Source organism: Pinus tabuliformis, chromosome 2_1 (genome assembly GCF_031772625.1).
Source record: "Pinus tabuliformis cultivar Carrire ecotype Pingquan chromosome 2_1, CPIR1, whole genome shotgun sequence".
NCBI classification, from domain to species: domain Eukaryota; kingdom Viridiplantae; phylum Streptophyta; class Pinopsida; order Pinales; family Pinaceae; genus Pinus; species Pinus tabuliformis.
In genome coordinates this window covers 356,420,724-356,433,430 of record NC_142299.1, presented here as the reverse complement: position 1 = coordinate 356,433,430, position 12,707 = coordinate 356,420,724, and the positions used below count along the sequence as shown (strand labels likewise).

Below are 12,707 nucleotides of genomic sequence, written 5' to 3'. Positions count from 1 at the left end.
AATGGAGTAAAAAAGAGATCAAATATTGCTATCAAGAAATATGTCAGAAAGAAGATCGAGAATATGAAGCGCAAGAAGCAAAGTGAAGTTCACAGTTTGAAGATGAAGAGTTGTGGTAGCAGTTCATGAGTGAACGAATCTTTGAAGAGGAAGTTGTAGAAGACATACTCAGAAAGCTTAAATTGTTTTTTAGAACAAATACAAGAGAACCCAAAGGAAAATTGCGATAGCAGCAAGTGAGAAATATGGAGCTTACAACAAGAAAGCGCAACCAAGAATGAAGTGGTTTCGAGGGTATAGAATTTGGAAGAAACGAAAAAGAAAACCCAACATTTTAAAAGTTTTGAGTCATTGTAAGCCTAGCTGAGACTTATACCAACATACATGTTTAAGTTATGATTGAATCAATTTTTTATTGTAAACTTAGCATCAATAGTTGAGTCATGATTAAGTTAAGGTTGGGGTTGTAAGTGAGGAGGAGTGTTAGAAATAGTAATTACTCACATATGTAGAGTCTAATATTAAAAATTAAATCAAGTTTGAGTTTGCATGACGTAAAATGCATAAATGTATATTTAATAAGTTTAGTGTTTATATACCTATAATTGAGACATTGTGAAAGACAAAAAAAAAAAATTATGAATAAAAATTTTTAAAGCGTAAAAACAACTTATGTATCTGTTTTATCTCTCCTCTAACCAACAAAATTTACTCATATTATTTGTGAATTAACAAAACATAGAATACGCTGATTTATCTCTAGCTCTGACCAACAAAATTTACTCATAATATTTGTGAAATAACCAAATATAAAATACACTGACATTGCAACTTTTGCACTGATCACCCTACATCAATAGTTATTTCCCATCCATTCTTGAACAATTTCATTAGCCATAGATGAAGAAGAGATAGAGAAGGCAAATGATGAAGCAAATTCGTCACTGTCCTTTAGCGTTTGAGCTGCTACGCAATAAATAGATAGATGACGTTCCGTCTGATTTTTCTTCTCCCCTCGAAACTGTTGAGCCAGGTTAGGAAAAGGAAGCGCTCCTTTTATATTCAGAAGATGACCCACCTTCATCTTCACTTTCTAGCCACAAGTTGGGCAAGGAAGCGGTCCTTTTATGTTCAGAAGATGGCCCACCTTCACCTTTACTCTCTGGCCAGAACTTGAAACCCCATGTGTAGCAGTCAAGTTCTGCGAGGGACGCACTTTCATTATCGAGATCTTCCGTCATTGCGTGGGCCAATGTGTCCGACTCGTTTCTTAGATCATCTTCTAAGGGACTCAACCAGGACCAGCTGAATGAAGAGGATAGCCATCTCCGAATAGTTAAAAAAAAACATTTTGACAAAGTCCAATTACTAAACAGAGTTTGATAAATTTATTTTCACCGCCTCTCCTTCAACGCAAACCAACATGGAAATTTCTTCTTCTTAAACATTCATAATCTTTTATGTTTGCATATAAAAAGTTCTAAACATCACTATGGTTAACTTTAAAGTGTAAACATACTCACCTGCTAAATGCAAATTTCGACGGATCAATTGCCCAACAGCAGCTGATGGAGTATCTCAGTATAACTACTATTGCTCCACACTTCATCCGTCTCCACAGCTCAGCCTTTTGATTAAACTGCTTAGAATATTGGGCCAATCTAAACATCTCCTCTAAAACAAACAGCCACTCAATTCGGTCTGAAGGAACAGTCTCAAATCGCTCCAAAAGATCCGCAACCGCAAGAAGACCTGCAACAGCCCACTCTGCCTCTCCTATATCCTTCACCAGACTCTTAACGACGGTGTTGAGTGCATCTTCTTCAGAGTGACGAGAAATGACATCTTTCTGAAAAGCATAAAAGAAAATTTTAGATTCAATATTTGGCACAGGAGCTCCTACAATGAATTTCATGTTCCAACCAAAAAATAATCAACGGTTGTCAAATGATGGAGAGGTTTAATACGCACAACCCAATCCTCGTTTTCTCCCTCCGACAGGAGATTCTTTAACCTACACAAGCCTCTTGAAGTCGGCCAAGTCACCCTTGGCGGTGACGTCTTTTTCCCCTCCTATGAGAAATAAGAGATGCAAAATATGATTAGGTTAATAAAAAAAAAAGAAATGATTCAGAAAATTAAGGATAGATGATGCCAAAGAAAGCAATCCACCTTGTTGAATTTGCAAAGCTGATAAAGTTGCACTCCCCATAGCTCAGATATGTAGTCTCTCAAGGCATCGAAGTAGACATCCGCATTTTGTTGCTCAACGGCTGAAGCGGACGCTGTTTGCATTTTCCTAATAAGGCTGCTGTCCTCATCATGCATTTCTTTTCCTCCCTCCTTCAACATTAGGTTTATCAATCGCTGTACTTTATCTCTCCTATGGGGATGGTAGAAGAAAACCCTGTAGATATCCTTTCCTTGTAAAGTTCCAACCATTTTCCCCACCTCGTTGAAGAAGGTAAAGGTTCCGTATCCACTGTAAAATGGTTTCCAGTTCACACAATGTAAAATACCTTCCAGTTCACACAATTGCTTGTCACTTTGGTCCATTTCATTCATATCTTCTTCCAAATGGTGAAGACGCACTAATAATTTCACAGTTTCATGCCTTGATAAATTTAACAAAGACGTCCCTTCCATCTCAGTTGTATTTTCCAAGGGATGATAATATTCTTTGGAGGTATTTTCCAAGGGAAACCGTCTCAGTTCATGGATAAAATGAATAAAGTGAATGCTGTCCCTGAACTGCTCCATTGCACTCCCCATAAACCATGTCATATCTTCATCACTCCCGCTATACAAGCATATAAATTTTCCTTGAAGCATTAGGCTTTTCACCTGGTCAGAAACAACAACAAAAGAAAAAATACGATTCAAAATCAATGATCAGTCATTTATTAATCATTATTTTCCCTTCCATTTACATTTATATCATGATGGCAATATATATAATAATAAAACAAATAAAATTATTTACCTTGACGGAGACACTTTCCAAGTGGTTGAAAAGGAACTCCAAAGTCGACATATTCTTTACTTGTTGCCATTCAGTTTTTCTTACTTCTTCAATTTTTTCCCACGTAGGAGGAGGAGCGTTTACTCCCCATGTCACCTGATATGATTGCCTTTCTAAATAGTTAAAAAAAACCTTAAACACCTCTCCCCTATCCCTCATATCCCCCGGGGATATAGGTGGTCTATAAATAGTGATTCTCCCGTTTGGATCTATGATCCAACTTTTAGTTGGATACCGTTTTTCAGATGCATCACCCTCTTCCCATTCAGTGCACTGTTCATCCAAGAAGTACTGGACTTCCCTTGTTATTGTCGTCCATGGATTTTGGAGGACAAGCCAAGGAACTCCACTTGAAAACTGCTTATATACATCGATTACATAGGATAACTCTCTTGGCTTCACAAGAGGAATTGAAATAATTTCAAAATTAAGTCTCTCTTTCTCCAGAAGGTACATCTCCTTCAAACACGGAAGACGAATGTCATAAAATAATGAGTAGGGAGGTCTCATTTCTAAGAGAATAGTTTTGCCTTCCAATTTGTCGATTCCGCAAGTAGCTTTCACTTCGGAGATTGCTGTTGGATCCTATAATGGGCAAGCCAAAACGAGCAGAACAATGTAAACGAGGCCAGGAAAAATTGTAATTTAACTATTATCAGTTGGTAAATATTAATAAATATCAAAACAACTTTTAAATTTAATTTTAATTAAATTTTAAATTATTATTATTATTATTAATTATAAAAATAATTAATTTATCTATTAAATTTAAATTGGTAATAAAAATCTTGATTATTTAGATTCACCAATTTATTACAATATTATAGCATAATATATAGCTTACTAATATCACATATTTCAAAATTTAACTCATGTTTATATGTCATATATTGATATGATTGTGTTTTTAATTAATAAATTTAATTAAAAAAAATTATAATAATTCTTACTGAATTAAAATTCTAAAATTACAATTATAAATAAATAAGTTTATTAATTTAATTACAAAATTAATTATCAAAAATATTTTAAAAAATTAAATAACTATTAAAAAATAAATAATAATTAAATTAAAATTCTAAATTACAATTAGAAAATAAACGTTTTGATTAATAACAAAATCTGCCCTACAAAGTGTTCAGTTCGATGCTACAATGATGACGGCAACAAAATAAGTGAGAGCAATGAGTTAAATAATGTTGAAAACTGTAAAATGGAGTAAAAATTTGGTTTAGTGAGATAGATATGACGTGATTAGAATTGGTAATCAAAATTAACTCAACTGGATTGTTCCTAACCTACGTACATTAATGGAGATAATGATGCCAAAGCTTATCGGTTAAAGGCATTCATACCTGTTGTACTGATGACTCATTCTTTTGAAAGACAGGAATCGTTTCATCCCCTTCAGCTGCAAACAATTCTCTCAACATCTCTATATTACTACTCCATGCATCCCTTTCTGCTTGAAGCTGCTTCAACCGTAGGTATCTCTTACAGTTGCTCAACACAAATTCCTGCATTTGACCATATGTCAAAAATCTCCAGCAAGGGCGATATTCATCCCCCACCTGCATCCTCGTATCAATCTGAAGATATTTATTATTTGGATTTGGTGCTAAATCTAATGTCAAGTGCACTTTTTCAAGCATCAGGGTGGCACGAGTTGTCGGCACATCGACAACAAATATATTATCCTTCACTTTGGTGGAAAACTTATCAAAATCTGGACCAATATAAATGACTCTTATCTGCATTTCATCTATCATCTCTTCAATGATGGACCCCGGCCCGAGATCCCACGTGACAAGCATGAGGATGTTTGGTGGAAGATGAGATAGATGGGATTGCTCTCCTCGTCTATTAGTAAGCAGGCCATCAAGTTCCAATAAAAGACTCTTTTCAATGTTCTCCTTTTCAACCCTGGACAAATCCTGAAAGAAAAATGTAAAGTTGTTATGGTCCATATTTATTATAAAAGTTAACATAAAGCAGGAACTAACCATGTTGGTATCAATAAATAGTGATGGGTGGTATCATCACCTGCCCTGAAATAACTGTAAAGGGCCATGATCTACCGCCATCAATTTCTGCCCACCTGTTCACCAACTTTTCGCTTTTTTGGATGTCCACAACTTGTAATGTGTTCATATTTACCACGTGGTCCATAGATTTTCCTTCTAGGTTGAGGCACCCACTCAAATCTAGACGTTGCAATGAGGTTAGGCAATGAAAATCTTCAGGAAGTTTGTTTAAATGCATGCAGTTATTCAAATTTAGATTTTGCAAGGAGTAGAGGCAGTGGAAGTCATTGCATAGCTCTCTAAGCTTGGAGCAACATCCAAGATCCAACACCTCCAAATTTTTGAGTTGACCAAAACTTTCTGGAAGCTTCCGTAGTGATTGACACCACCTGAAGAGCAGCACTTTCAGACTTGCTAATTGACCAAACCGATCTGGAAGCTTCTCTAGGCGATCACACCATTCAAATGAAAGATGTGTGATAAAGGAGAGGTTGCAAAGCCCATCGGGTAGTTCCTTTAGACTCGAACACTCTGACACACCCAAGGCTCGCAATAGCTTCAACTCTCCAATGCCTTCAGGAATACCTTTTAGACGTTTACAACCAGCTAAATTTAATTCAACCAGGCGTGTTAAGTTTCCTATGCCTTCAGGAATACTTTCTAGACGTTCACAACCAGCTAAATTTAATTCAACCAGGCGTGTTAAGTTTCCTAGGCAGGGAGGGAGATTTAATAGGCTTTCGCATCCTGACAAATCCAATAATGTCAATGATGAAAATTTCTCGCCACTGTCTGGAAGTGCCTCTAAATGGCGGCAACCATCTAGATTGGATCCGAAATCAACCGGCAACTCAGTCAAGCTAAAACAATAGTCCATTCTCAATATCCGTAAAGACTGAAGCTTTGAAATTGAATCCGGCAGCTTCATGATAGATGTGCAGTTTGAAAGAGATAGCTCATGCAACCCTTTTAGTTGATCTCCCAGTTTTTCTGGCAGATTTTTCAACGTTGAAAAGTTGAGCAATCGTAGTATTCTCAAATGTTGAAGTTGTTGAAGGTCATTGGAATAGATTTGAAAGGCAACGGAAAGTGATGTTCCATCAAATTCCATGTGCCTCAAGCTTGAAGGCATCTGCAAGTTATGCAACTGATACGTCACAATCGTATGAATCATTAAAACTAGTAAAACAATTTCTTACGTAGATTCAATTTTTCAGGAAAAATGAATGGGGAAATAGCATCACTTGCCTTGGATAGCTTCAACTCATGCTTGGGTTGATAACTGAGGTACCTCAATTTCGTGAACTTTGACAAATCATGAAACGGAAGCTGCAGAGCTTTCGCTTCAAAAAATACCAACTCCTTGAATATTTCCCTGCACTCGCCCTCCACATTTGCCAGCTCTCCAAGTCGAAGAACTCTCAATGATTTAGACATTAAGTCGAGTGTTGCTGCAGATATTTCCAAGGCATCCTTATTGTCGCTTAACCAGATGCCTTTAATCCCTTCAGCACCCTGCATCCCATTATAAAAGTATAATTAAAATATAAAAAAAAACGCAGACCGTATAAACAATCATGTATATCGTTCATAGATTTGTTACCTCCTCTCGGAGGAACTGCGTGAGTTTGGTCGCACTGGTGAATGCCAACCTCACTTCCTTTCCTTCTGACTTTTGGCGAGCAAGTGTTAAGATGACGTCGTGTACACTCGCAACGTCATTTATGGTTCTTGTAACAAGTGCTCTGCTTTCTAACATTTCCAGTTCATACTTTCCCACAATGTCTTCCACTGCCTCCCAATCCCATCCTTTGAAATATGAGCATATGTCTAAAAATGGCTCTATACAATCATGGGGAAGAGCATCATATGCAAAGGCATAGCGCATCTCCTCAAAGGGCTCACTCGGCCATTTATTTTTCTGTACCACCAGTGTAGAATAAGCTTCCTCTTTATTTTTGGCGCGACCTATGAATGGTGCTGTTAATGTTAACATGAGGGGAATTCCGCCACATGTGTGTATGATGTCATTGAATTGACTATCATTTATTCCATCCTTTATTTCCCTCTTTAAAATAATCAATGCTTCTTGATGCTGAATGCCCTCCATCTTATAGATTTTGGGTTCTGTACACGGCCTTGGGCATGCATTCTTCACATTTTCGTTACGCGCAGTAAGGAGGAGCCTCACCTTTTTCGCTGTACTCATATCCTGTGGCAAAAGCTGTTTAAGCGCAGCTCCCTCCAAAACATTGTCAATATAAATGAATGCCTCCATTTTCTCTAGCCTTTCTCCCAACTCTCGCTGACCATCCTGATACTTTCTAATATCTGGAACAGGCTCTTCAGGTCCCATCAAATCTTTTAATATCTTTTTTTGCAACTCTATTATATTAGGTTTAGAGTCTATATTTTCAAACAGTTGAACGTGAGAATATCTACATCCTCCAACATGTGAAAACACCGCATCTGCGAGGGTGGTCTTCCCCATCCCTCCGAAACCATGGAGGATAACCGTGACAGCTTTCTGGTCACTTTCACATTCCAAAAGATCAAGAACCTCTTCAATTGACTCCTCGATTCCAACTGTTACAACAATATTCAACACCGGATCCATATTTAAAGTTATTAATAATAAAATAAAACTCACAATAACTATAAAATTCAATATAATTTATTTTGAAAATATATTTACCAGCCTGCTCAGGATATATTCTGGACACAGGGGGATTCATCTTAGACTCGATGGCAGCTAAAACACGCTCATTGTTAGTTGAATTCCTCTTAGACTCTTCGGCGATGGCAGCTAAAACACGCTCAATGCCAGTTGAATTACTAATACCGATATCGACAATAATTTTCAAATACATGCGATTTAACTTCTGTGTAATGCCACTCAGATCCGCTTTGTCTGTGGTTGCTGAGAAGAAGCTGCAATCAAGCGATGAAATTAAATGAAAAACACTTATTTCCTATATTTGGGTATACTCATGAGCTTTGTGTGCATTTGACTATGACAACAGCCCTGTTCTTTAAATAGCGCGTGGTAAATAAGTCTAGTTACCACAGAATGTTGAGTATTTACCTTTTCCAACCAGAACTGCCAAGCTGACTACAACAAAGGATTGCGCCTTCAACCACTAATGTTGTTGCTTCTTTGATTACATTGACCGTTTCCTTGGAGCTTTCATTCAATCTTTTGGGGCTTTCATGCAGTCTTTTGACAACACTGGCAAGCTGACTCATTTCTTTGATAAGAACCCAACACATGTCTTTGTTATCCGAAAGATCCTGAAATTTTTCCAAAGTAGATGCCACCACAAGCAGTCCTGCAGTAACGACGCTTGCTTGCCCAATATCCCTTAGGATATCTTTAACAGGTCCATATATAACATCTTTCTGAATACAATAGAAAAGAAGAGAAATATTTATATTTAACATAATTATACTCGACTTTCAGTTTTAGTTGCAAGTGATGATATTCTCAATGAGGACTAATACACACCAATTTAGAAGCAAAATCTAATCCCGATGACACTAACTGCGTCAAGTTCTTCAGGTCGGCTCCACATGACAATATGGCATTCAATTTCTTGAAGCCTTCAGGCCAAGGGAAATTGCTGGGATTCGATGCTTTTTTATCTGAAAGCATTTCCTAAAAAAAATGAAATATATTCAAATCAGATATCGCACAATAATTATAATACGATCTAAGAATATAATTCACATTCTAATTATAGTAAATTCGTCTTTATCTCATATGGATACGAAAGATTGTGATCCACCTCGTCTCTCAATTTCAAAAGCTTAGATATGTGATCCATAAGGTCATCGATAATATTGACATCCAGTCTTTTCCCCTTGGCTTGATCCGCGATGGTCTTAAGAAGATCGGATTTAGTTGCTTCACTTGGAGAAGAAGTGGATGGAGTTCCACTGCATCCGGGACCTCCTGAAACGTTTTGATTGATATTCACATTTGCTCGCTCAGATTTCTGTGGAACATTAAAAGATTGAGAGGTCGCTGGAGCTTTATCGCACTGGTGCGCTTTGAGATTGGCATCCGCATGTTGTACCTCATATTTCATTGGAACAGCATTAGAAGATACAGGGATTGAAGCTATAGTGCCCATATCGTATTTACTTGCTTCACTAGTGGAGGCAGTGGTTGGAGTTTCATTGTACCCAGGGTCTCTTGAAACTTTTTTATTGACATTCACATTTTCATCCGCAGATTTCTGTAAAATATTCGGAGATGCAGAGGCTTGAGCTTTATCGCACTTATGGGGTGGGCCTGAAACATTGGGATTGGCTTCCACATCGGAGTTCTTGGAAGCTACTGAATGAGTTCCTACACGGACACACAATCGCCATCAACATCAGTATTATCATTTGCAGAAACAAGCGTTGATGGCCACCAACTGTCGAATCGGAGGGCCTTCTGTGAAATGAGTACATTATTATTAATGAAATCTAGAAACATAAATAAAAGCTTTGTACCTTCAATTGCAGAAGGCGAGCTCCGAGGACCTGCTGAAGCGGGATGATCTTGTCCTTCTTCATCTGATGCAGATGAAGAAAAGCAGCAGAAGCGGTTGCAACAAGAGCGTTTGGTTCCGGCCATTTCTCTCCTTCAACACACAGAAATGAAATGATGGTAAAACCAGAGTCCTGTGCTTGGCTTTCCTTGAAAAATGATAACAGAATACTTAACGTTAATATGATGTTACAAACTATTACAAAGGAAAATCTATGGACTCTAGCGATGACTTGCGGTCAATTAGTGCGTTCATCTATCAAACCAACTATGAATTATTAATATAATGTTTGTTTTTAAACTATAATGAATGGACACTGAGAGAGGGAAAGTTGAGATTTTTTTATTTTTTATAGATGAAGAGGTGTTGACCATATTTTTTTTATAAATGAGGTCCAGGCGAGAATGGTTGAGGAGTATCTAATCTTCAAACCTAATACAATGCGAGAACGGTTGAGGAGTATCTACTCTTCAAACCTAATACAATGCGAGAACGGTTGAGGAGTATCTACTCTTCAAACCTAATACAATTCTAATGAGGATTTATCTTGAATCGAGGAGTAAATAATGGATGAGAATTTATCTTTAATCAAGAAATAAATAGGTTTTCCTTTTAATAATAATATACTATGTAACTTTTTATCCTGGTAATAAAAAGTTAGATTTTTTTTGGAAAAAAAAAATAATTCATTCAGAGTTACAGTGTATACATTGCCAGGAAGATATTATAGTCAGTAAATCAATAAAGTGTTTGTTGTAATAAAAAGGGTAAGAACTTAAATTTAATTTCTTACATTGTTTTTATTAATAATTTTACAAAAATATTAATAATGATAAATTATATTTATAATTATGATATTTGAAAAATTTATGTTTAAATTTAATTATTAATCATATAAACAATATTTTTTTTTCCAAATTTTTTATATATTAAAGAAAAATATTGTTTATATATATATAAGTTGTAGTTTCATCATTAAACATTTTGCTAATGGGAGGTTGTGAGGCCACATTTCCATTAGTGTAGCACTATTATTCAATATACATTAACCACACTAAAAAAATAAGTTGTAAATTATATATTCATCATATCATATAAATTAAAATGATGATAATTATATTTATAATTATCCTATTTCATAATTTTTATGTTGAAATTTATATAAAATATAAATAGCGTTATAAAGATTTAGTATAGATTGATTTTTTAACTTTAAATATATTATGCTAGGAATCAAATTTCTTGATGTGCAAATCTTTCTTCAAGTTTTATCTTAAAAAATATGTTTGTATTTTGAGAAATTTAATCCCTTTAAACATTTGATAGATTCAAATTAAAAATAAATTTATATTAGTCAATAATTAACCAACCAAAATAATAACTTGTGACATTAAGATTTCCCTCCTAATTTTTTCATATTTATAAACAAATTATAATCCATCTTCAAAATTAAATGAAGATAGATTTGAATAGTCAAAACTATAATAACTATAAAATCAATATAACCATTAGTTATCAAGATTTTCATATAACGACCTTCTAAATACTTTAACTTCAAGTGAGATTTTAATAAGAAACTTTACACATTACAAGATTTTCATTAAGATATTTTGTGGGATTACCAATTTTATTAAGCATATGATTGAATTTGGAAAGCTCATTTAAATGGCCTATTTTATAGAGATTCAGGACACTATTTGACTTTTGCATTTGTCTATTAAAGCATTAGCATATGTTTGAAACAAATAATATTTTAGAGTATAACTTAACATTGTTTTTGCTTGGTTAAGAGTTTGTCTTTCTCAAACATAAGGAAAGAGATTAACAACCCAAGACCTAAAGGGATTTGGAAAAAGTGAAATCTTGCCCTCTTATGGACCTATTGTAGCGGCTACAACCACCCTACAAAATTTTGGCCTGCACCCAATTTCGGAGCCTCCCTTGAGAGTTTCACTTAATGACTACACACACTCGGGTTCACCCTATGAGCCCATGTGAGTCTTTGCATCTGTCTTACTTGTTCATTCCATCCAAGTTTTGCATGTTGGTATCAAAGTCATGCTTGCAACCATGTTCTGGTCATGCTCAAGGTCTTTGCTTCGTGTGTACATGTTGTGTTTGCCATGAAAGCATCTGTCACACACACACGGAGTCACACTCACTGTCGCGCGAGCGTCGTCACGATCGATCAACGATCAATCACAAGTGTCACACTTGTCGCTCACACCATCGGTCAGTCATGTTGAGCATGTGTGTCTGGATGGTTTGTGTAACGCCCTGTGGTTGATAGGCGACCGGGCGCGTGCCCACCACCGTGCGAAATCAACTAAGGCATAAAACATGTGATGGGGCGACCAAAGGTTGAGGCATTACACTTATATGCAGACAAAGATTGGCGTTCCACGATTATAGGGCGAGTTGAGGAGCTTGTCGTGCGAACCGACCAAGGTGCGATGTAAAACGGGCAAGGATGGTGGGTGGTCCCATGCCATGGGCGGGCCGACCACATAAAGGTGCCAACATTACATGGAGTGCGCGGTTGGGGAGAAGATTGAAGGGTTGGCCAAGGGCGCGACCTCCACACACATGAAAGCATATTATGTGCGAGCAAAGGATGTCATTTTGGCATCGAAGCATCAAAATTCAATCAGCAAACAGAAGTGCGAAGAGGTGGAAAGACTGCAGCGAAGGCGCAGGTCATGCGCTCGCTCACCGGGCGGTGTACACGGCCTGCACGAGAATTGTAGAGCGGTTGAAGGCGCAGGTGGAGGGCGTTCTAAGGCACCCGCCCACCAAGTCTTGTGAACAGGTTTTGGGTTGTATTGTGGGAGAGGGTCGTGCACGGGCGCGCCCTCCCACTTTGACAAAGAAGACTTATGTTATGTTTATGATGGAGTTGTGGTGAGACCACCATGCGGTCTTGCACGGGTGGGCACCCAACTTGGGGGTAACGGCGGTTGAGTTATACTCCCGGTCATTGTACAAAATTTTCTCATATAATAAAATATTATTTTACATGTGATTTTGTTCTCCAGCTGTTCTATGATGATGTTATATTAATGGTTTCCGCAAATTAATATGTTATTCATGTTTAATGATGAATGTTAAGGCGTAGTTCGTAAA

The 12,707-nt window shown here is 36.8% G+C and overlaps 1 protein-coding gene across 2 annotated transcripts; it reads right to left on the bottom strand.

Annotated features, from left to right (window-relative positions):
- Positions 1–734: 734 nt before the first annotated feature.
- Positions 735–9,702, bottom strand: LOC149200341 (uncharacterized). 2 transcript variants are annotated; one of them, XM_089402675.1, is made up of 15 exons: positions 9,547–9,702; positions 8,832–9,397; positions 8,552–8,701; positions 8,132–8,445; positions 7,742–7,977; positions 6,650–7,632; positions 6,295–6,561; positions 5,704–6,178; positions 5,066–5,631; positions 4,378–4,956; positions 2,984–3,607; positions 2,173–2,844; positions 1,972–2,073; positions 1,524–1,849; positions 735–1,305 (listed from the first exon to the last, which is right to left on the bottom strand). In XM_089402675.1, the coding sequence occupies exons 1-15, from the start codon at positions 9,668–9,670 to the stop codon at positions 1,035–1,037; spliced, it is 6,255 nt and encodes a 2,084-aa protein (XP_089258801.1). In that variant the 5' UTR covers positions 9,671–9,702; the 3' UTR covers positions 735–1,034. The 2 variants fall into 2 exon arrangements, with proteins under 2 accessions (XP_089258801.1, XP_089258800.1); XM_089402674.1 differs by having other exon boundaries at positions 5,066–6,178.
- Between the last annotated feature and the right edge of the window lie 3,005 nt (positions 9,703–12,707).

Coding starts and splice junctions, on each gene's coding strand:
- LOC149200341 (XM_089402674.1), bottom strand. CDS start 9,670: ATGGCCGGAACCAAACGCTCTTGTTGCAACCGCTTCTGCTGCTTTTCT. Junction 4,957..5,065: donor TTACAGTTATTTCAGGGCAG/GTGATGATACCA, acceptor TTTTTCTTTCAG/GATTTGTCCAGGGTTGAAAA. Junction 2,074..2,172: donor AGCTTTGCAAATTCAACAAG/GTGGATTGCTTT, acceptor TATTTCTCATAG/GAGGGGAAAAAGACGTCACC.